The sequence below is a fragment of the Palaemon carinicauda genome, chromosome 8 (assembly GCF_036898095.1).
Source record: "Palaemon carinicauda isolate YSFRI2023 chromosome 8, ASM3689809v2, whole genome shotgun sequence".
NCBI classification, from domain to species: Eukaryota; Metazoa; Arthropoda; class Malacostraca; order Decapoda; family Palaemonidae; genus Palaemon; species Palaemon carinicauda.
In genome coordinates, this window is record NC_090732.1 from 109,781,324 (window position 1) to 109,805,327 (window position 24,004).

General features: G+C 45.2%; 1 protein-coding gene across 1 annotated transcript in view; it reads right to left on the reverse strand.

Moving 5' to 3' along the window:
* Positions 1 to 24,004, reverse strand: part of LOC137645828 (dehydrogenase/reductase SDR family member 12-like) — a 91,539-nt gene that overhangs the window by 62,813 nt on the left and 4,722 nt on the right. Inside the window, exons 2-3 of the mRNA XM_068378805.1 lie at positions 3,784 to 3,866; positions 1,167 to 1,300 (exon numbers count right to left, since the gene is read on the reverse strand). Of these exons, the coding sequence (XP_068234906.1) occupies positions 1,167 to 1,300; positions 3,784 to 3,866 (217 nt within the window). The remainder of the gene's footprint in view (positions 1 to 1,166; positions 1,301 to 3,783; positions 3,867 to 24,004) is intronic.

Genomic DNA, 24,004 nt, shown 5'->3' on the forward strand with positions numbered 1-24,004 from the left:
AGAAACACCTAAAACTAATAAATCTTAGAAAATAAGTACAGCACGTACAGTAATAAACCAATAACTCATGATACCGAAAGTTACTGGGGAGAAGTTACCAGAGTGAAACAATGTGAATAACTCAAACTTAAGGGAGTACTCAGGGTTTGACACAAATCTACCAAAGCAATTCCCCAAATTTGGAGGATAGCCAACATAAAAAAAGGGGAGGGGGACTTTTCTTCTCTTAGCTCCTCCCAGCCTGACGAGGAATTTAGCCGAGATTGGTTGGTACTGCTAGGGTGCCACAGCCCACCCTCCCCCTTATCCACCACAAAGGAAGCTTCCTATGCTGAATCCCCTACTGCTGCTACCAAAGCACTTCTCCCCATTTTGGAGGGTAGGCAACATAAAAACAAAGGGGGGAGGGGACTTTTCTTCTCTTAGCTCCTCCCAGCCTGACGAGGAATTCATCCAAGTTTGGTTAGTACTGCTAAGGTACCACAGCCCACCCTCCCCCGTTATCCACCACAAAGGAAGCTTCCTATGCTGAATCCCCTACTGCTGCTACCTCAGCAGTCACCAAGGTAGAGGTAGTAAGGGCTAAGAGCTAAAGTGAAATGGAGATCCTTTGCTTTGTTTACAGCTAGAATGGGCATATGTCGGTATATATCAAATCATAAAATTTCTAGTATGTTCACTAATCACTAAATAAAATGATAAATTCCAAGACAAGTTTTATTGTCAAAATGCATCAAAAACAGAATTCAACCAATTCTGAAGTGGTCAAGTACTAAAGTATGACTGCATTTAAGAAATATGAGATGGTTAGTGAAAGATCATTAACACTACTTTATTAATGATGTACTATGACAAAATATTATAAAATATCTAAGAGCATAATGAGTACAAAAGTAACTTATTGCTTGTTAAATAAACTGACTGGCCAATGACTTAATTACTACTTTTACCACCAGGTGTGTTGTCCAAAGATCTGCTTATCCAAGTGAGAGTTGTGTTTCTCTTTTATGCATGCGTGTTTGGTCATGGAGTGGTGAGAGTGGGATTAGGCAAATGTAAACTAATGGGGTTGGGCTGAAAAATTCAATCTAATTACAGGGATTATATTTTTTTCAAACATGAACTTTACAACTGCTATTGCAAAAAATAAATAGATTAATGTTTACCTCATTCCCAGATATTTCAACAATTTCTTTCTTGGCTTCTTCAGCAGTGGTAGAGTTACGACACACCATGTGAATGTTTCCTCCTCGTTTTGCAATTTCAGTAGCTATGCATTTCCCGATGCCACTATTTGCCCCTGTAAATTAAGAAAATTATGAAAATATTTACATTACTTCTATGAACCTCCCCTGGTGTTCATATTGCTTTCATCTTCAGAGGCTTGGAATGTCAGTGTCAGTGTTAGCCAATAAGATTAAGATATTTCCTGTCTATCTCCTTCCAATATACTAATGACTATAGCAAAGTAATGAGACTTACCAGTAACTAAGAGCAATAACATGCTGTGCCTGTCATACTGCTCTTCAGTCTAAAAGTTGACTAAAGAATAATAGCTTGCCATGCTCTTTGTTCGATATGTACTTATTTTAGTGATTAAGGTCAGCTTCACAAGAGCTTTTTGAAACCGTGTGGCAGATTTCCACATGTCAAAGAGCATGTCTTCACTGGAACGGTTATTTTCCGTGCGATTCGTTTGCATCAGGGAACAGAATACTAGCCTGTAAGTGTTTGTTCGAGATGGAGGGCGTGAAGAAGAAAGTGGTCTTTGTGTATACAGTATAATAAACAGGGTGCTAAACATAATAATAATAAATATTACAATAATATCAATAAGAATCAATATCATAATAACAATAATAATAACAATCAGTATGATTTCAACAACAATCATCCTCATTTCTTTTAACATGACGGGATCACAGTAAAATACCAATCGATTGGTACACCACTGAACTGGTGTTACAACACTTTCCAAAAATAGATTCCTTTTGAAATTAACCCAAATTTTTCATCACCTGTCTGGAATCTAATCAATGTCAGCTTTAGTCACTAATGCCTTAATATGGAAGAGTATACAGTACATGATATGAGATTCAGCTTACAAAACAAGCTTGTTGCATATTCAGATGATGCTACTCTTTTTACATCAATTCCATCTCCTGAACATAGATGTATGGTTGCTGAAACCTTTAATAGAGATCTAGCTAAAATTAGTGCATGGGGCATGAAGTTGAACTGTAACAAAACTCAAATGTATGATTGTAAGTAGGTGTCGAGGACACTGGCTACTCAACATTCAGCTCTTTGCATTGACAATATCTCTTTACCTATACTGTACATAGCTCATTTAAAATTGTGTGTAATTCTTCATTGCATATTTACTTCTGAGAAACACATTTGGTCTGTTTATTCTTTAATTACACAAAAAAATGGGCTTATTGAGAGTCTTTTTAAGATTTTTTGGTGATCAGTTTATCCTTAAGAAATTTTTATTTCTATTTTTTCATTCTACTTTGTTTTAAGTACGACACTGTTCTCCTGTCTGGTTTTCAGTTGCTGAATCTCCTCTTAATTTGCTGCATAGAAATTTGTGGTCTATTAAATTCCTTATTCTTGATTTGGACATTAATCTCTAACATTGCCATTTAGTTATTTATTTATGCATGTTGCAAAAGATTTTTTATAATTCAGATCATCCATTGCACTCAGATATTCTCAGACCGTATCATCCTGTCCACTGTGCTAGCTATGTAGTTAATTCTAACAGCCATGCTTTCTCCATCAGAAGGCACAATACTACACAGCATTCTAAAAGTTTTATTCTAGCTGTGATCAGCTTGTGGAATGATCTTCCTAATATGGCAGTTAAATTGGTGAAAATTCAGAAGTTCAAACCTTATGTAAGTTCTTTTCTGTTGGACAGGTTGACATAAGTCTCCTTTTATAGCTTATATCTGATTTACAGTATTTCAAGTGTTACTGATCTTAATGTTTGAAAGAAATGATTCTGTGGAAAATGAAATAGCATGGATGATTGCAAATAAAGAAGCAAAAAGTACTGTAGCTAGAGCAAAGACACAAGGAATGAATGAGCTGTATGAGAATTTAGAAACATCAGAAAGTCAGAAGATGATCTATACAATAGCAAAAATCAGAAACAGAGCAACTAAAGATCTGACACACATCAAGCAGACCAAGGTCCCAAATGGGAGTGTTGTCAAAGAAAGATGGAAAGAACATTTTGAGAAGCTATTAAATGAAGAAAATCCCAGAAGAATAACACAAGAGGGAAAACCCCGAGTAAGCGCAGTCTCAGATATCTTCACAGAAATAAGAAGTGCCCTTGATGAAATAAAAAAATGGAAAGGCTGGTGGATCTGACAGTATACCAGTTGAGGTGTGAACATGTCTGGAAGAAAGGGTGTTAATATACTCTAGGACCTCTTTAAGAAAATCCACAATCAAGAAAAAAGCAATTAATTTTAATAGCAACTTCAAAGAAACCTTACTCAAGGGCTCAAATTTAGATCCAATCAAATATTGCAGTACACCATCCAAATTCCACACTAACTGGATTTTGTTAAAAGCCAAATCCAAACCAATAAGATGCAAAACTCAAGTCAACATCTATAAGCCTCAATTGAAGAAACAGATAAATCTTTTAAATATGTTAGACATACAAACTAATCTTTTTTTTTAGTTTGAAGAAAATCCCTTCAATAAAATTTTATTCACCATGGATTCAAAGGATATTCAACAGCAATGAAGTACTATACTAACCTGTTATCATATAGTGACGTCCAGTGCAGTCTACATCCAAGTCTTGTTCCTTGAAATTTTTACTAGCAGCTTGATATCCGCCCCTGAAGATAGAATGTTTTTTGAGAAAGAATATCTAAAATTATCAAGTTTTAAAATAATGTATGAAAAGATAACAATGCAAGGTAAAGTTTGCAGACTAGAAATAGCTATGTACTATAATATATAAAACAGTACATGTATAGTTATCTCCCACTTACCTATTTCATCAGATCCAAAGTGGTGGTGAAATTATGCAAAATGTAGAGATGAGTAATATGTTATTTTCATTAGTAAAATAAATTTTTGAATATACTTACCCGATAATCATGTAGCTGTCAACTCCGTTGCCCGACAGAATTCTACGGAAGGGATACGCCAGCGATCGCTATACAAGAGGGGGTGTACTCACAAGCGCCACCTGTGGCCAGGTACTGCAGTACTTCTTGTTGACACCACTTCAATTTTTCCTCGGTCCACTGGTTCTATGGGGAGGAAGGGTGGGTCAATTAAATCATGATTATCGGGTAAGTATATTCAAAAATTTATTTTACTAATGAAAATAACATTTTTCAATATTAAACTTACCCGATAATCATGTAGCTGATTCACACCCAGGGAGGTGGGTGAAAACCAGTGAACATGTATATCAAGAAGCTAAGTATCCCGTATTTTATATTATCAGTTATTCAAAATAACAATGAAATTACAAGTACCTGGTAAGGAAGTCGACTTGAGCCATTACTCTGCCTTACATAAGTTCGTCTTCCTTACTGAGCGCAGCGTTCCTCTTAGGAGGCTGAACAACTCTAAGGTGCTGAAGTATCAAGGGCTGCAACCCATACTAAAGGACCTCATCACAACCTTTAACCTCGGCGCTTCTCAAGAAAGAATTGACCACCCGCCAAATCAACAAGGATGTGGAAGGCTTCTTAGCCGACCGTACAACCCATAAAAAGTATTCAAGAGAAAGGTTAAAAGGTTATGGGATTATGGGAATGTAGTGGCTGAGCCCTCGCCTACTACTGCATTCGTTGCTACGAATGGTCCCAGGGTGTGGCAGTACTCGTAAAGAGACTGGACATCTTTGAGATAGAATGATGCGAACACTGACTTGCTTCTCCAATAGGTTGCATCTATAACACTCTGCAGAGAATGGCTCTGTTTGAAGGCCACTGAAGTAGCCACAGCTCCCACTTCATGTGTCCTTACCTTCAGCAAAGCAAGGTCTTCTTCCTTCAGATGAGAATGTGCTTCCCTAATCAGAAGCCTGAATAGTAAGAAACTGAGTTCTTAGAACTTGGAAAAGAAGGTTTCTTGATAGCACACCATAAGGCTTCTGATTGTCTTCGTAAAGGTTAAGACCTTTTTAGATAGTACCTAAGAGCTCTAACTGGGCAAAGTACTCTCTCCAGTTCATTTCCCAACAAGTTGGACAGGCTTGGGATCTCGAACGACTTAGGCCAAGGACGTGAAGGAAGCTCGTTTAGCAAAAACCGAGCTGCAAGGAACATGTAGCCGTTTCAGATGTGAAAACAATGATCCTGCTGAAGGCGTGGATCTCACTTACTCTTTTAGCTGTTGTCAAGCACACGAGGAAAAGAGTTTTTAATGTGAGGTCCTAAAAAGAGGCTGATTGGAGAGGTTCAAATCTTTATGACATAAGGAACCTTAGGACCACGTCTAGATTCCAGCCTGGAGTGGACAACCGACGTTCCTTTGAGGTCTCAAAAGACCTAGTGAGGTCCTGTAGATCTTTGTTGGTGGAAAGATCCAAGCCTCTGTGGCGGAAAACCGCTGCCAACAAACATCTGTAACCCTTGATCGTAGGAGCTGAAAGGGATCTTACTTTCCTTAGATGTAACAGGAAGTCAGCAATCTGGGTTACAGTGGTACTGGTTGAGGAAACTGCATTGGTCTTGTACCAGCTACGGAAGACTTCCCCTTGAGACTGATAGATTCTGAGAGTGGATGTTCTCCTTGCTTTGGCAATCGCTCTGGCTGCCTCCTTCGAAAAGCCCCTAGCTCTTGAGAGTCTTTCGAAAGTCTGAAGGCAGTCAGACGAAAAGCGTGGAGGTTTGGGTGTACCTTCTTTACGTGAGGTAGACGTAGAAGGTTCACTCCTAGAGGAAGAGTCCTGGGAATGTCGACCAGCCATTGCAGTACCTCTAAGAACCATTCTCTCGCGGGCCAGAGCGGAGCCAAGCAACGTCAGCCGTGTCCTTTTGCGAGAGGAGAACTTCTGAAGTACCCTGTTGACAATCTTGAACGGCGGGAATGCATACAGGTCGAGAAGGAACCAATCCAGCAGAAAAGCATCCACGTGAACTGCTGCTGGGTCTGGAATCGGAGAACAATACAACAGGAGTCTCTAGGTTATCGAGGTAGCGAACAGATCTATGGTTGGCTGACCCCACAGGGCCCAAAGTCTGCTGCAAACATTCTTGTGAAGGGTCCACTCTGTGGAGATGACCTGACCCTTCCGGCTGAGGCGATCTGCCATGACATTCATACCGCCCTGAATGAACCTCGTTACCAGCGTGAGCTTTCGATCTTTAGACCAGATGAGGAGGTCCCTTGCGATCTAGAACAACTTCCACAAAAGAGTCCCTCCCTGCTTGAAGATGTAAGCCAGGGCTGTGGTGTTGTCAGAGTCCACCTCCACCACTTTGTTAAGCTGGAGGGACTTGAAGTTTATCAAGGCCAGAAGAACCGCCAACAACTCCTTGCAATTGATGTGAAGTGTCCTTTGCTCCTGATTCCATGTTCCCGAGCATTCCTGTCCGACCAAAGTCGCACCCCAGCCCGTGTCTGATGCGTCAGAGAGGAGACGGCGGTCGGGTTTCTGAACAGCCAAAGGTAGACTTCCTTGAGAAGAAAGCTGTTCTTACACCACGCGAGAGAAGACCTCCTCTCTTCGGAGACAGGAACTGAGACCGTCTCTAGCGTCATGTCCTTTATCCAGTGAGCAGCTAGATGATACTGAAGGGGGCGGAGGTGGGGTCTCCCTAACACGATGAACAGGGCCAGAAATGAAAGTGTCCCTGTTAGACTCATCCACTACCTGACTGAGCATCGGTTCCTTCTCAGCATGCTCTGGATGCATTCTAGGGCTTGGAAGATCCTTGGGGCCGACGGAAAAGCCCGAAAAGCTCGACTCTGAAGATCCATACCCAGGGAGACAATGGTCTGGGATGGGACGAACTGAGACTCCTCAAAATTGACCAGGAGGCCCAGTTCCTTGGTCAGATCCATAGTCCATCTGAGAATCTCCAGACAGCGACGACTTGTGGGAGCTCTTAAAAGCCAGTCGTCTGACGGAGCCGGACACAAGATCATGGTACTGCTGCACAGTCTGTGAACTGTCAACCATGGGGAAGCGAGGAAGTACAGTGACAACCCGAAGCTGTCTAGACTGTCTGGGTCGTACAGACAACTCCTTATCGGGTTGCTGAGGTTGCCGCACTGCGTCACAACAAGTCACTTCTGTTGGTTGTTGAACGTCTTCCCAGTGACACACTGACTCCGTAAACAAAAAATCCTCTAACAAGGACTAAGCTTGGACTGCATGTCTTGCAACACAGCTCAAGGTCTATGGGAGCAGGTGTGGTAACAGACGGGGTTAGCGACTGAAGTGGAACCATTACCTTCCCTGGAAGCATGTTATGCTTAAATAAAAGTCCATAGGAGGCTACGCAGCTAAAGGCTCCTCTCCAAATGACAGAGTCCTCAAGGGAATATCAGAAGGAGGGAGAAAAGCACTTTCTCATCTACAGGGACCATATCCGAGAAAAGCTAAGTTCTCTCAGTGAGGGTTTCACTGGAGCAAAAGCAGCAGACTAGAAGGCAACGTTATGAAACTGCTTGACAGTCTAGTGAGTTGGCAACAACCAAAGATGTGTGACTGAGAAGCATGCGGTAAGGTATGCAGAGCATGTTGTATGCAGAGCATGCTGTAAGGTAAGCAGAGCGTGTTGCATGGCGTGTAACATTTCTCAGAAATTCCATGACCAGTGCTAGATTGAGTAATATCGCATTACTGTCCATTGAAAGTGCACGTGCCGAGGGAATTGATTTAGACTGTTTAGTTGATGAATTTGATAGCCGGCATGATAATCGTAGAATTAAGCTGCACTAAATGTACTATAATCTACTTCACCTCAGGAAAGGGAAACTCGCCCTGTTGGCAACACTGCATTACTTCATGCATGCTTGCATGGGGTTTTAATATCAACATAATATTTACCTTACATTCATAACTCATGATTCATTTTTGTTTTGAAGATATTTTTGCCATATTTTGCGATTTTGTTAAAAATATATTGCAAGGAATACATATATATTTTTATATTAAGTAATACAAATAACCTCCATTATCATAATGTTTGTGTAGGCATACATGTATATGATTACAAATGCAAGTTATGAAAGTAATGAGGTGTTATTATTGTCATTTGTTATTTCCAAGTTGAATGGGAAGAGGCTCAAGTTGAGGAGAAAGTGGCAGATGCATGCGTTGAGGTGGCTGACTCATAGCATGAGGTTGCTGTCTCAAGAGTTGCGCTTGCTGTAAGGGTTGCGGATGCGCAGTAGCAGGTTCCTGAGGAACGAGTTGAGGTTCCTGAGGTGTGAGCTGCGAGAGTTGAGGTAGCGGGTGCGCAGAACGCAGTTCTTGTCTCGCGAGTTGAGGTTCCTGAGGTGCTAGCCTAAGGAGTTGAGGCTCTCGCCTTGAGGAGGGTTGAGGTCGCTGCAGCGAGTGCTGAGGTGGCTGCCTCATTGATGGAAGAGGTTGTCGTACCTCAAGAGATTGTTGCCTCGCTGGTGGAACCGCAAGCGGAAGCGGAGGAAGTAAGGCATAAGATTCCTGCTCCCATTGCTGAGGTTGCCTTAAGGAAGGCGGAGGTTGCTGCACACCGCTGGTAACTGGCAACTCAGTACGCGGTAAGGTATCCTGAGGAACCTCAACATCGTACGCCTGGCAGACTGGACTGCGGTGAGGCGGAGCGATCGCAGGAGGAGGTGTAACCTTCTCAGCCTGAAACTCACGCATTAAGACCGCAAGCTGCGAATGCATGGACTGCAGCAAAGTCGTCTTGGGATCAACCGACGATAAGGTCTGTTGAGGCAAAGCCTTAATAGAAGATGAGGTCTGTTAAGGCATCGCCTTACCTCTCTTAGGAGGTGTGCAGTCACCTGATGACTGCGGAGAGTCAGAGCTAACTCAATGACTGCATCCGGGTTGTTGAACTCTAGAGGTCTGGACTTTACGTTTAAGAGGTCTTGAGACCTGAGTCCAGCGTTTTCTCCCCGAAATTTCTTCTGCAGACGAGCAAAATAAGGGCTCAATCGTCTGCGGGTGGGAGTGACGGTCTCTGTAAGACACGCCCGCAACCACCGAGGATACTTCTGTGCGCCGATCAAGGCCTGCCGAACCCTTTTGCCCTTCGACATTGCTTCTCCCCTGGGCTTGGGAGCTTGCAAGAGGTCCCGGACTGGGAGGACGACTGGCACGCACAGAAGTACCCTCACGCACAACACTGACACACTTTGCGCTAATCACTTATCACTTTAGAATTTCTGTTTGCACTTATTTCACTGAACTCGAAACTTTAAGTGGTTTGTACCTGAAACACGCAATTCTATCCTTCCTTAAAAGTTAGTAATTGCGAAAACAGAATTACAATGTAACAGAAAAATCTAATGAAAGATAAATAATTCAGTGGCTGGAAAGAGACTAAACACTAGATCAAATAAACTACGTTTAAAATCTCTCACCGCTAAAGCTTGAGAACAAGAATAAACTCTAGAAACGTTTACCTTCTTCTCCTAAAGAGACTAGGGAGAAGAGCAAAAACGATAACAACGTTACTCGCTTGAACGAAACGTTTATCCAGCTCTCTCTCCCTCCGTCTCTATCTCTCTCTCTCTCTCTCTTGACTTAGAACCTGAGAGAAGAGCCCAATCATATATACTCGTTAAAACATATTATTGTTAAAGGAAAAAAACTGAAAGATTTCCCAAATAAAAAGTTCCTTTATTAGAATTAAAACCATTAAGCTAAGAAAGAATGAACAAAACGGTAGAAACGGTTTACTCTTACTGCAACGTGACACCGTGAAAAATGTTATTTTTATTAGTAAAATAAATTTTTGAATATACTTACCCGATAATCATGTAGCTGTCAACTCCGTTGCCCGACAGAATTCTACGGGAGGGATACGCCAGCTATCACTATACTAGAAGGGGGTGTACTCACCAGCGCCACCTGTGGCCAGGTACTGCAGTACTTCTTGTTGACACCTCCTCAATTTTTCCTCGGTCCACTGGTTCTCTATGGGGAGGAAGGGAGGGTCAATTAAATCATGATTATCGGGTAAGTATATTCAAAAATTTATTTTACTAATAAAAATAACATTTTTCAATATTAAACTTACCCGATAATCATGTAGCTGATTCACACCCAGGGGGGTGGGTGAAAACCAGTGTACATGACTAAAGGATAGCTAAGTATCCCGTATTTCATATAATCAGTTATCTCAAAATAACAATGAAATAATAAGTACCTGGTAAGGAAGTCGACTTAAACCGTTACTCTGCCTTTATTAAGTTCGTCTTCCTTACTGAGCGCAGCGTTCCTCTTAGGAGGCTGAATCAACTCTAAGGTGCTAAAGTATATAGGGCTGCAACCCCTACTAAAGGACCTCTACACAACCTCTAACCCAGGCGCTTCTCAAGAATGAATTGACCACCCGCCAAATCAAAAGGATGCGGAAGGCTTCTTAGCCTACCGTAACAACCATAAAAACAACAATAAAAACATTCAAGAGAAAGGTTAAAAAAGGTTATGGGATTAAGGGAATGTAGTGGCTGAGCCCTCACCTACTACTGCACTCGCTGCTACGAATGGTCCCAGGGTGTAGCAGTTCTCGTAAAGAGACTGGACATCTTTAAGATAAAATGATGCAAAAACTGACTTGCTCCTCCAATAAGTTGCATCCATTATGCTCTGCAGAGAACGGTTTTTATTAAAGGCCATCGAAGTGGCTACGGCTCTCACTTCGTGGGTCCTTACCTTCAGCAAAGCAAGGTCTTCCTCCTTCAAGTGAGAATGGGCTTCTCTAATCAGAAGCCTTATATAATACGAAACCCCGTTTTTGGACATGGGCATCGAAGGTTTCTTGATTGCACACCATAAGGCTTCTGATTGTCCTCGAATAGGTTTTGACCTATTAAGATAATATTTCAGAGCTCTGACAGGGCAAAGAACTCTTTCTAGCTCGTTACCTACCATGTTGGAAAGGCTAGGAATTTCAAACGATCTAGGCCAAGGACGTGAAGGAAGTTCATTCTTAGCTAAGAATCCGAGCTGTAAAGAACATGTCGCAGATTCGGATGTGAATCCAATGTTCTTGCTGAAGGCATGAACCTCACTGACTCTTTTAGCTGTTGCAAGGCAGACGAGAAAAAGAGTCTTGAGGGTAAGGTCCTTGAAGGAAGCTGACTGGAGAGGTTCGAACCTAGGCGACATAAGGAACCTTAAGACTACGTCTAGATTCCAGCCTGGAGTGGGTAAACGACGTTCTTTAGAAGTCTCAAAAGACTTAAGGATGTCTTGAAGGTCCTTGTTGGAAGAAAGGTCCAAACCTCTGTGGCGGAGAACTGAAGCCAACATACTCCTGTACCCTTTAATCGTAGGAGCTGAAAGGGATCTCTCATTCCTTAGATGTAATAGGAAGTCAGCTATTTGGGTTACAGAGGTATTGGTAGAGGAAACTGCATTGGCTCTACACCAGCTCCGGAAGACTTCCCACTTGGATTGGTAGACTCTACGAGTGGATACCCTCCTTGCTCTGGCAATCGCACTGGCTGCCTCCTTCGAAAAGCCTCTAGCTCTAGCGAATCTTTCGACAGTCTGAAGGCAGTCAGCCGAAGAGCGTGGAGGTTTGGGTGCAACTTGTCTATGTGAGGTTGACGTAGAAGGTCCACTCTTAGAGGGAGAGTCCTGGGGATGTCGACCAGCCATTGTAGTACCTCTGTGAACCATTCTCTTGCAGGCCAAAGGGGAGCAACCAGCGTCAGCCGTGTCCCTTCGTGCGAGATGAACTTCTGAAGGACTTTGTTTATGATCTTGAACAGTGGGAATGCGTAAAGGTCGAGATGGGACCAATTCAGCAGAAAAGCATCCACATGAACTGCTGCTGGGTCTGGAACTGGGGAACAGTACAAAGGAAGCCTCTTGGTCATGGAGGTGGCAAAAAGATCTATTGTCGGCTGACCCCACAAGGTCCAAAGTCTGTTGCACACGCTCTTGTGAAGGGTCCATTCCGTGGGGATGACCTGATCTTTTCTGCTTAGGCGATCTGCTGAGACGTTCATGTTGCCCTGAATGAACCTCGTAACTAGGGTGAGGTTTAGACTTCTTGACCAAATGAGGAGGTCCCTTGCTATCTCGTACAGGCTCCTCGAATGGGTCCCTCCCTGCTTGGAGATGTAAGCCAAGGCTGTGGTGTTGTCGGAGTTCACCTCCACCACCTTGCCTAGCAGGAGGGACTTGAAGTTCAATAGGGCCAAATGAACTGCCAGTAGCTCCTTGCAGTTGATGTGGAGCGTTTCCTGTTCCTTGTTCCACGTTCCCGAGCACTCCTGTCCGTTCAAGGTCGCGCCCCAGCCCGAGTCTGATGCATCCGAGAAGAGATGAAGATTGGGGGTCTGAATCGCCAACGATAGGCCCTCCCTGAGAAGGAGATTGGTCTTCCACCACAAGAGAGTGGTCTTCATCTCTTTGGTGACCGGGATAGAGACTGCTTAGAGCGTCAAATCCTTGTCCCAATGAGCTGCTAGATGGAATTGGAGAGGGCGGAGGTGGAGTCTCCCTAGCTCGACGAACAGGGCTAACGATGAAAGGGTCCCTGTGAGACTCATCCACTGTCTCACCGAGCAACTGCTCCTCTTCAGCATGCTCAGGATGCAATCTAGGGCTTGGCTTATCCTTGGGGCCGATGGAAAAGCCCGAAAATCCTGACTCCGAATCTCCATTCCCAGGTAAACAATGGATTGGGAGGGAATGAGCTGGGACTTTTCTAAGTTGACTAATAGACCCAGTTCCTTGATCAAGTCCAAAGTCCAGTTGAGACTCTCCAGACAGCGACGACTCGTGGAGGCTCTCAACAGCCAGTCGTCTAAATAAAGGGAGGCTCTGATGTCCGATAAGTGGAGGAATTTTGCAATATTCCTCATCAGATGCGTAAACACCATAGGAGCTGTGCTTAGGCCAAAACACAGGGCTTGGAATTGGTACACAACCTTTCCAAAAACGAATCTCAGGAAAGGTTGGGAGTCTGGATGAATAGGAACGTGAAAGTAAGCATCTTTCAGATCCAACGAGACCATCCAGTTCTCCTGCCTGACCGCTGCTAGGACCGACTTCGTCGTCTCCATAGTGAACGTCTGCTTGGTGACATAAGCATTGAGCGCGCTGACGTCCAGCACCGGTCTCCAACCTCCAGTCTTCTTGGCCACCAGAAAGAGACGGTTGTAGAAGCCCGGGGATTGATGGTCCCGGACTATAACCACTGCCTTCTTCTGTAACAGGAGCGACACCTCCTGGTGCAACGCTAGCCTCTTGTCCTTTTCCTTGTGGGAGAGAGGTTGATGGGAGAAGTGGTCAGAGGGGGTTTGCGGCAGAATGGTATCCTGTAACCCTCCCTCAGCCACCTGACAGACTGGGCGTCTGCACCTCTCTTTTCCCAGGCTTGCCAGAAGATCTTGAGTCTGGCTCCTACTGCTGTCTGGAGAGGAGGAGAGTCAGTGTTTGCCTTTAGAAGTCTTGGAACCTTTCCTAGACTTGCTCCTGGAAGAGTCTGGACGGGAGCTTCCTCGGCTGGGGGCTCTACCACGAAAGGGCGGAATAAACCTCGTAGCAGGAGTATCAGCCACTGGGGTGCGATAAGTCCTGGGGACTGAGGGAGCAACCTTAGTCTTACGAGCTGAAGAGGCCACAAGATCATGAGTGTCCTTTTGAATCAGGGCTGCAGACAAGTCCTTGACAAGTTCTTCGGGAAACAAGAACTTAGAGAGCGGAGCGAAAAGGAGTTGAGACCTTTGACAAGGTGTGATGCTGGAAGAAAGGAAGGTACAAAGTTGCTCCCTTTTCTTAAGAACTCCTGACACAAACATTGAAGCAAGCTCGCCAGATCCATCCCTAATTGCTTTATCCATGCAGGACATTAAAAGCATGGCCGAGTCCTTGTCCGCAGGGGAGGTCTTCTTGCTAAGGGCCCCCAGGCACCAGTCTAGAAAATTGAACATCTCAAAGGCACGAAATACACCCTTTAGGAAGTGGTCTAGATCGGAGAAGGTCCAGCAAACCTTAGAGCGCCTCATTGCTGTTCTACGAGGAGAGTCGACCAAACTTGAAAAGTCAGCCTGGGCAGAGGCAGGTACTCCCAAGCCTGGTTCCTCTCCTGTGGCATACCATATGCCCGCTTTAGAAGTGAGCTTAGTCGGTGGGAACATAAAGGAAGTCTTCCCTAGTTGCTGCTTAGACTGCAACCATTCCCCTAAAATTCTTAAAGCTCTCTTAGAGGACCTTGCAAAGACGAGCTTAGTATATGTTGACTTGACAGGCTGCATGCCCAGCGAAAACTCAGATGGCGGAGAGCGGGGGGTAGCAGAGACAAAATGGTCCAGGTATACCTCTCTGAAAAGAGCCAGGACCTTACGAAAGTCAATAGGTGGAGGAGAAGACTTGGATTCTTCCACGTCTGATGAGGGATCCAGGTGCGCAGCTTCCTCATCAGAAACCTCATCACCAGAGTGTAGCGAAGTGAGAGGTAAAGGAACAGTGGTATGCTGAACAGCAGAATCTGAACAAGCGGGTGCAACAACGCTTGTGGTTTCATCCTCAAGTCTCTGTTGATGAGTTAAAACCTGAGGTTCAGGCTGCAAAGGCTGGTCAAAAAGAGTAGCGGAAGGTAGGCGCATGGGTTGAGGAGGCTGACTCCTGGCATGAGTGTCTTGACTCAAGAGTTGCGCTTGCTGTAAGGGTTGCGGATGCGCAGTAGCAGGTTCCTGAGGAACGAGTTGAGGTTCCTGAGGTGTGAGCTGCAAGAGTTGAGGTAGCGGCTGCGCAGAACGCAGTTCTTGTCTCGCGAGTTGAGGTTCCTGAGGCGCAAGGCTAAGGTGTTGAGGCTCTCGCCTTGAGGAGGGTTGAGGTCGCTGCAGCGAGAGCTGAGGTGTCTGCCTCATGGATGGAAGAGGTTGTCGTACCTCAATAGAGTGTTGCCTCACTGGTGGAACCGCAAGCGGAAGCGGAGGAAGTAAGGCATAAGCTTCCTGTTCCCATTGCTGAGGTTGCCTTAAGGAAGGCGGAGGTTGCTGCACACCGCTGGAAACTGGCAACTCAGTACGCGGTAAGGTATCCTGAGGAGCCTCAACATCGTACGCCTGGCAGATTGGACTGCGGTTAGGCGGAGCGATCGCAGGAGGAGGTGTAACCTTCTCAGCCTGACACTCACGCATTAAGACCGCAAGCTGTGACTGCATGGACTGCAGTAAAGTCAACTTGGGGTCGACAGACACTAAGGTCTGCTGAGGCAAAGCCTTAATAGAAGATGAGGTCTGTTGCGGCAGCACCTTACCCCTCTTAGGAGGTGTGCAGTCACCTGATGACTGCGGAGAGTCAGAGCTAATCCAATGACTGCAGCCAGGTTGTAGAGCTCTTGAGGTCTGGACTTTGCGTTTGAGAGGTCTTGAGACCTGAGTCCAGCGTTTTCTCCCTGACAATTCTTCAGCAGACGAGTAAAAGACGGGCTCAATCGTCTGCGGGTGGGAGTGACGGTCTCTGTAAGACACGCCCGCAACCACCGAGGATACTTCTGTGCGCCGATCAAGGCCTGCCGAACCCTTTTGCCCTTCGACACTGCTTCTCCCCTGGGCTTGGGAGCTTGCAAGAGGTCCCGGACTGGGAGGACGACTGGCACGCACAGAAGTACCCTCACGCACCACACTGACACTGACACTAGCACTTGGCACTGCACTGACACTAGCACTTGTCACAGCACTGGCACTATTACCTCCCACTGCACTTTTGACCTTAAGTTCCTTGACTTCGGCCATAAGAGACTTATGATCACTAACCACCGATTCCACTTTGTCACCTAAAGCCTGAATGGCACGCAAAACAACAGACATATCAGGTTGAGGGCAAATAGTAGGTTCGGGGGTAGCCACTACAGGGGGAGGAAAAGGTAGGGGATCATGAGGTGAGGAAAAAAGTGAAGAGCGAGAAGAACTCCTCCTAACTCTCTCTCTCTCTAACTTGGTTGAATATTTCAGGAATCGGACAAATTCAAGTTCCGAAAGTCCGGCGCATTCCTCACATCGATCTTCCAACTGACAGGGTCTTTCCCTACAGTCAGAACAAGCGGTGTGAGGATCTACCGAGACCTTCGGAATACGCCTATTACAAGACCTACATCGTCTATGGGGTGGGGCTTGTGAAATGTCAGACATCTTGGATCAAAGAGTTAGCCAAGGGGGATTCCAAATCAAGCAAAAAGATCGTTAACCATTAATCAGAACTAAATAAAAGCTATCTAAGCTAATAGAGAAGTTTCCAGTATAGCGACAGCCGAAATCTGAGAGAAATACTTCACCAAAAGCCGTGAACAATACTCCAAGATTATAAGCGTATCCCAGAACGTGTTGCCGGAAGCACGACAGAGGAAAAATTGAGGAGGTGTCAACAAGAAGTACTGCAGTACCTGGCCACAGGTGGCGCTGGTGAGTACACCCCCTTCTAGTATAGTGATAGCTGGCGTATCCCTCCCGTAGAATTCTGTCGGGCAACGGAGTTGACAGCTACATGATTATCGGGTAAGTTTAATATGTTATTTTTATTAATAAAATAAATTTTTGAATATACTTACCCGATAATCATGTAGCTGTCAACTCCGTTGCCCGACAGAATTCTATGGAGGGATACGCCAGCTATCACAATACTAGAAGGGGGTGTATTTACCAGCGCCACCTGTGGCCAGGTACTCAAGTACTTCTTGTTGACACCTCCTCAATTATTCCTCGGTCCACTGGTTCTCTATGGGAAGGAAGGGAGGGTCGATTAAATCATGATTATTGGGTAAGTATATTCAAAAATTTATTTTATTAATAAAAATAACATTTTTCAATATTAAACTTACCCGATAATCATGTAGCTGATTCACACCCAGGGGGGTGGGTGAAAAACCAGTGTACAAGACTAAAGGATAGCTAAGTATCCCGTATTTCATATAATCAGTTATCCACAATAACAATGAAATAATAAGTACCTGGTAAGGAAGTCGACTTGAACCGTTACTCTGCCTTTAATAAGATCGTCTTCCTTACTGAGCGCAGCGTTCCTCTTGGGAGGCTGAATCAACTCAAAGGTGCTAAAGTATACAGGGCTGCAACCCATACTAAAGGACCTCATCACAACCTTTAACCTCGGCGCTTCTCAAGAAAGAATTGACCACCCGCCAAATCAACAAGGATGTGGAAGGCTTCTTAGCCGACCGTACAACCCATAAAAAGTATTCAAGAGAAAGGTTAAAAAGTTATGGGATTATGGGAATGTAGTGGCTGAGCCCTCGCCTACTACTGCATTCGTTGCTACGAATGGTCCCAGGGTGTAGCAGTACTCGTAAAGAGACTGGACATCTTTGAGATAGAATGATGCGAACACTGACTTGCTTCTCCAATAGGTTGCATCCATAACACTCTGCAGAGAACGGTTCTGTTTGAAGGCCACTGAAGTAGCCACAGCTCTCACTTCATGTGTCCTTACCTTCAGCAAAGCAAGGTCTTCTTCCTTCAGATGAGAATTTGCTTCTCTAATCAGAAGCCTGATGTAGTAAGAAACTGAGTTCTTAGACATTGGTAGAGAAGGCTTCTTGATAGCACACCATAAGGCTTCTGATTGTCCTCGTAATGGTTTTGACCTTCTTAGATAGTACTTAAGAGCTCTAACTGGGCAAAGTACTCTCTCCAGTTCGTTCCCCACCATGTTGGACAGGCTTGGGATCTCGAACGACTTAGGCCAAGGACGGGAAGGAAGCTCGTTTTTAGCCAAAAAACCGAGCTGCAAGGAACATGTAGCCGTTTCAGATGTGAAACCTATGTTCCTGCTGAAGGCGTGGATCTCACTTACTCTTTTACCTGTTGCTAAGCACACGAGGAAAAGAATTTTTAATGTGAGGTCCTTAAAAGAGGCTGATTGGAGCGGTTCAAATCCTGATGACATTAGGAACCTTAGGACCACGTCTAGATTCCAGCCTGGAGTGGACAACCGACGTTCCTTTGAGGTCTCAAAAGACCTAAGGAGGTCCTGTAGATCTTTGTTGGAGGAAAGATCCAAGCCTCTGTGGCGGAAAACCGCTGCCAACATACTTCTGTAACCCTTGATCGTAGGAGCTGATAGGGATCTTACGTTCCTTAGATGTAACAGGAAGTCAGCAATCTGGGTTACAGTGGTACTGGTTGAGGAAACTGCATTGGCCTTGCACCAGCTTCGGAAGACTTCCCATTTAGACTGATAGACTCTGAGAGTGGATGTCGTCCTTGCTCTGGCAATCGCTCTGGCTGCCTCCTTCGAAAAGCCTCTAGCTCTTGAGAGTCTTTCGATAGTCTGAAGGCAGTCAGACGAAGAGCGTGGAGGTTTGGGTGTACCTTCTTTACGTGAGGTTGACGCAGAAGGTCCACTCTTAGAGGAAGAGTCCTGGGAACGTCGACCAGCCATTGCAGTACCTCGGTGAACCATTCTCTCGCGGGCCAGAGGGGAGCAACCAACGTCAGCCGTGTCCCTTTGTGAGAGGCGAACTTCTGAAGTACCCTGTTGACAATCTTGAACGGCGGGAATGCATACAGGTCGAGATGGGACCAATCCAGCAGAAAGGCATCCACGCGAACTGCTGCTGGGTCTGGAATCGGAGAACAATACAAGAGGAGCCTCTTGGTCATCGAGGTAGCGAATAGATCTATGGTTGGCTGACCCCACAGGGCCCAAAGTCTGCTGCAAACATTCTTGTGAAGGGTCCACTCTGTGGGGAAGACCTGACCCTTCCGGCTGAGGCAATCTGCCATGACATTCATATCGCCCTGAATGAGCCTCGTTACCAGCGTGAGCTTTCGATCTTTTGACCAAATGAGGAGGTCCCTTGCGATCTCGAACAACTTCCTCGAATGAGTCCCTCCCTGCTTGGAGATGTAAGCCAAGGCTGTGGTGTTGTCGGAGTTCACCTCCACCACCTTGTTTAGCTGGAGGGACTTGAAGTTTATCAAGGCCAGATGAACTGCCAACAACTCCTTGCAATAGATGTGAAGTGTCCTTTGCTCCTGATTCCATGTTCCCGAGCATTCCTGTCCGTCCAGTGTCGCACCCCAGCCCGTGTCCGATGCGTCCGAGAAGAGACGGTGGTCGGGGGTCTGAACAGCCAATGGTAGACCTTCCTTGAGAAGAATGCTGTTCTTCCACCACGTTAGAGTAGACCTCATCTCTTCGGAAACAGGAACTGAGACCGTCTCTAGCGTCATGTCCTTTATCCAGTGAGCAGCTAGATGATACTGAAGGGGGCGGAGGTGGAGTCTCCCTAACTCGATGAACAGGGCCAGCGATGAAAGTGTCCCTGTTAGACTCATCCACTGCCTGACTAAGCATCGGTTCCTTCTCAGCATGCTCTGGATGCATTCTAGGGCTTGGAAGATCCTTGGGGCCGACGGACAAGTCCGAAAAGCTCGACTCTGAAGATCCATACCCAAGGAGACAATGGTCTGGGATGGAACGAGCTGAGACTCCTCAAAATTGACCAGGAGGCCCAGTTCCTTGGTCAGATCCATAGTCCATTTGAAAATCTCCAGACAGCGACGACTTGTGGGAGCTCTTAAAAGCCAGTCGTCTGACGGAGCCGGACACAAGATCATGATACTGCTGCACAGTCTGTAAACTGTCAATCATGGGCAAGCGAGGAAGTACAGTGACAACCCGAATCTGTCTAGACTGTCTGGGTCGTACAGACAACTCCTTAACGGGTTGCTGAGGTTGCCGCACTGCGTCACAACAAGTCACTTCTGTTGGTTGTTGAACGTCTTCCCCGTGACACATTGACTCCGTAAACAAAAAATCCTCTAACAAGGACTAAGCTTGGACTGCATGTCATGCAACACAGCTCAAGGTCTATGGGAGCAGGTGTGGTAACAGACGGGATTAGCGACTGAAGTGGAACCATTACCTTCCCTGTAAGCAAGTTATGCTTAAATAAAAGTCCATAAGAGGTTATGCAGCTAAAGGCTCCCTCCAAATGACAGAGTCCTCAAGGGAATATCAGAAGGAGGGAGAAAAGAACTTTCTCATCTACAGGGACCTTATCCTAGAAAAGCTAAGTTCTCTGAGTGAGGGTTCACTGGTGCAAAAGCAGCAGACTAGAAGGCAACGTTATGAAACTGCTTGACAGTCTAGTGAGTTGGCAACAACCCAAGATGTGTTGAGAAGCATGCGGTAAGGTATGCAGAGCATGATGTATGCAGAGTATGCTGTATGCAGAGCATGCTGTATGTAGAGCATGTTGTATGCAGAGCATGCTGAATGCAGAGCATGCTGTATGCAGAGCATGTTGTATGCAGAGCATGCTGAATGCAGAGCATGCTGTATGCTGAGCATGTAGTAAGCAGAGCCTGCTGTAAGCAGAGCCTGCTGTAAGGAAAGCAGAGCGTGTGCATGGCGTTTAACATTTCTCAGAAATTCCATGACCAGTGCTAGAGTGCTTTATGCATGCTTGCATGGGGTTTAAACCATGGTATGAAAATGGAGGTAAGGTATGCTGAACAGCAGAGTCAAAACGAGCTGGAACAACAATAGTTGTGGTTTCCTCTTCAAGACTCCGTTGAGGGAACACCTGAGGCTCAGTCTGCAAAGGCTGAATAAAAGACAAGCAGAAGGAAGGCGCATGGGTGGAGGAGGCTGACTCTAAGCATGAGTGGTTGAACCCAAGGGTTGCGCTTGCTGAGCGGTTGGCGGAAGCGGAGTAGCAAGTTCCAGTTCCTGTGGTGTGAGCGGAGCGCGATGAGGAAGAGGCTGCGCAGAACAAGGTAAATGTCTCGCAAGCTGAGGCTCCTGAGGCGCAAGGCTAAGGTGTTGTGGTGCTTGCCTTGTGGAGGGTTGAGCTCGCTGCAGCGAGAGCTGAGGAGACTGACTCATGGACGGGAGAGGTTGTTGTACCTCAACCGAGTGTTGCATCACTGGTGGAGCAGCAAGTGGAGGCGGAGGAAGAGAGGTATAATCCTCCTGATCCCATTGTAAAGGTTGCCTTAAGGAAGGCGGAGGCTGAACACCACAGGGAACAGCAAACTCAGCACGTGGCTCAACATCGTACGCCTGGCAGGTGGTACTGCGATCAGGCGGAGCGAGCGTAGGCGGAGGGAGTGTAGGCGGAGGCGGAGGAGTAACACTCTCAGCCCGACACTCACGCATTAAGTCCGAAAGCTATGCTTGCATGGACTGTAGTAGAGTCCACAACATCGTACGCCTGGCAGGTGGTACTGCGATCAGGCGGAGCGAGTGTAGGTGGAGGGAGTGTAGGCGGAGGCGGAGGAGCAACACTCTCAGCCCGACACTCACGCATCAAGTCCGAAAGCTGTGCTTGCATGGACTGTAGTAGAGTCCACAACATCGTACGCCTGGCAGATGGTACTGCGATCAGGCGGAGCGAGTGTAGGTGGAGGGAGTGTAGGCGGAGGCGGAGGAGCAACACTCTCAGCCCGACACTCACGCATCAAGTCCGAAAGCTGTGCTTGCATGGACTGTAGTAGAGTTCACAACATCGTACGCCTGGCAGGTGGTACTGCGATCAGGCGGAGCGATCATAGGCGGGGGGGAGTGTAGGCAGAGGCGGAGGCGCAACACTCTCAGCCCGACACTCACGCATCAAGACTGAAAGTTGTGACTGTATGGACTGCAGTAGAGTCAACTTGGGGTCGGCAGACACTAAGGTCTGCTGAGGTAAAGCCTTAACAGCAGAGATCTGTTGCGGCAGAACCTTATTCCTCTTAGGCGGAGTGTAATCAACTGATGACTGTTATTTTCTCCCCTAATCTCTTCTGCAGACGAGCAAAATAAGGGCTCAATCGTCTGCGGGTGGGAGTGACGGTCTCGGTAAGACACGCCCACAACCACCGAGGATACTTCTGTGCGCCGATCAAGGCCTGCTGAACCCTTATGCCCTTCGACATTGCTTCTCCCCTGGGCTTGGGAGCTTGCAAGAGGTCCCGGACTGGGAGAACGACTGGCGCGCACAAAAGTACCCTCACGCACTAATCACTTATCACTTTGATTTCTGTTTGCACTTATTTCACTGAACTCGAAACTTTAAGTGGTTTGTACCTGAAATACGCAATTCTATCCTTTCTCAAAGTTAGTAATTGCGAAAACAGAATTACAATGTAACAGAAAAATCTAATGAAAGATAATTCAGTGGCTGGAAAGAGACTAAACACTAGATCACTCTAGAAACGTTTAGTTTCTTCCCCTAAAGAGACTAGGGAGAAGAGCAAAAACGATAACGACGTTACTCGTACGCCTGGCAGGCTTGAATGAAACGTTTATCCTCTTTCTCCCTCCGTCTCTATCTCTCTCTCTCTCTCTCTCTCTCTTGACTTAGAACCTGAGAGAAGAGCCCAATCATATATATCGTTAAAACATATTATTGTTAAAGGAAAAAACTGAAAAGTTCCTTTATTAGGATCAAAACCATTAAGTTAAGAAAGAATGAACAAAACGCTAGACACGGTTACTCTTACTGCAACGTGAAACCGTGAACATTCTTTCTCTATCGTAACGATAGAGTGCAAGTTGAACGTTCTGAACGTCAACAACTGCAGAGACAAAACAAAACGTTAGTTCAACTTTGAAAACAGTACGAGACTATCAAAGAAATTCTTTCAAAAACATTAAAATAGCATAATATGTTAACAGGTAAAACCGAAATGACGGGCTCAAAGTTTATTAACTTCGGTAAAAGACCGCCTACTATTAGGAAGGTCGAATATAAACAAATATAAAAATTAATTTTAATGAGTTTATAATAAAAGGAAGTTAATCGAAGAGGCCTATAAGAGGCGGAGAGATATAAAATAAATCTATAACTTTTGTTAAGCAAAATTAAGAAAGAGAGTCTATACTCTCTTAGACACCAACACTTCCGTCTAAGGGAAGGGTCGGCCATAGAAAGGTGAACGAGAGTTCATACTCTCTCGTCACCATAATTAATCAAATTAATTCCAAAAGCTAACTAAGCTAATATAGAAGTTTCCAGTAAAGCGACAGCCGAAATCAAAGAGAAATACTTCACCAAAGTCGTGAAAATACTCCAAGAACATAAGCGTATCCCAGAACGTCTTGCCGGAAGCACGACAGAGGAATAATTGAGGAGGTGTCAACAAGAAGTACTGCAGTACCTGGCCACAGGTGGCGCTGGTAAATACACCCCCTTCTAGTATTGTGATAGCTGGCGTATCCCTCCATAGAATTCTGTCGGGCAACGGAGTTGACAGCTACATGATTATCGGGTAAGTTTAATATTGAAAAATTGAAAATTCTCTCTCTATCGTAACGATAGAGCGCAAGTTGAACGTTCTGAACGTCAACAACTGCAGAGACAAAACAAAACGTTAGTTCAACTTTGAAACAGTACGAGACTATCAAAGAAATTCTTTCAAAAACATTAAAATAGCATAATATGTTAACAGGTAAAACCGAAATGACGGGCTCAATGTTAATTAACTTCGGTACAAGAAAAGACCGCCTACTATTAGGAAAGGTCGAATATAAACAAATATAAAAATTAATTTTAATAAATTTATAAAAAAGGAAGTTAATCGAAGAGGCCTATAAAAGGCGGAGAGATATAAAATAAATCTATAACTTTTGTTAAGCAAAATTAAGAAAGAGAGTCTATACTCTCTTAGACACCAACACTTCCGTCTAAGGGAAGGGTCGGCCATTTAAAGGTGAAAGAGAGTTCATACTCTCTTCGTCACCATAATTAATCAAATTAATTCCAAAAGCAAAAGCTAGCTAATAGCTAATAATAAAACTTCCTGAATAGCGAAAGCTGAAATCTTAGAGCAATACTTCACCAAAAACCGTGAACAAGACTCCAAAATTATAAGCGTA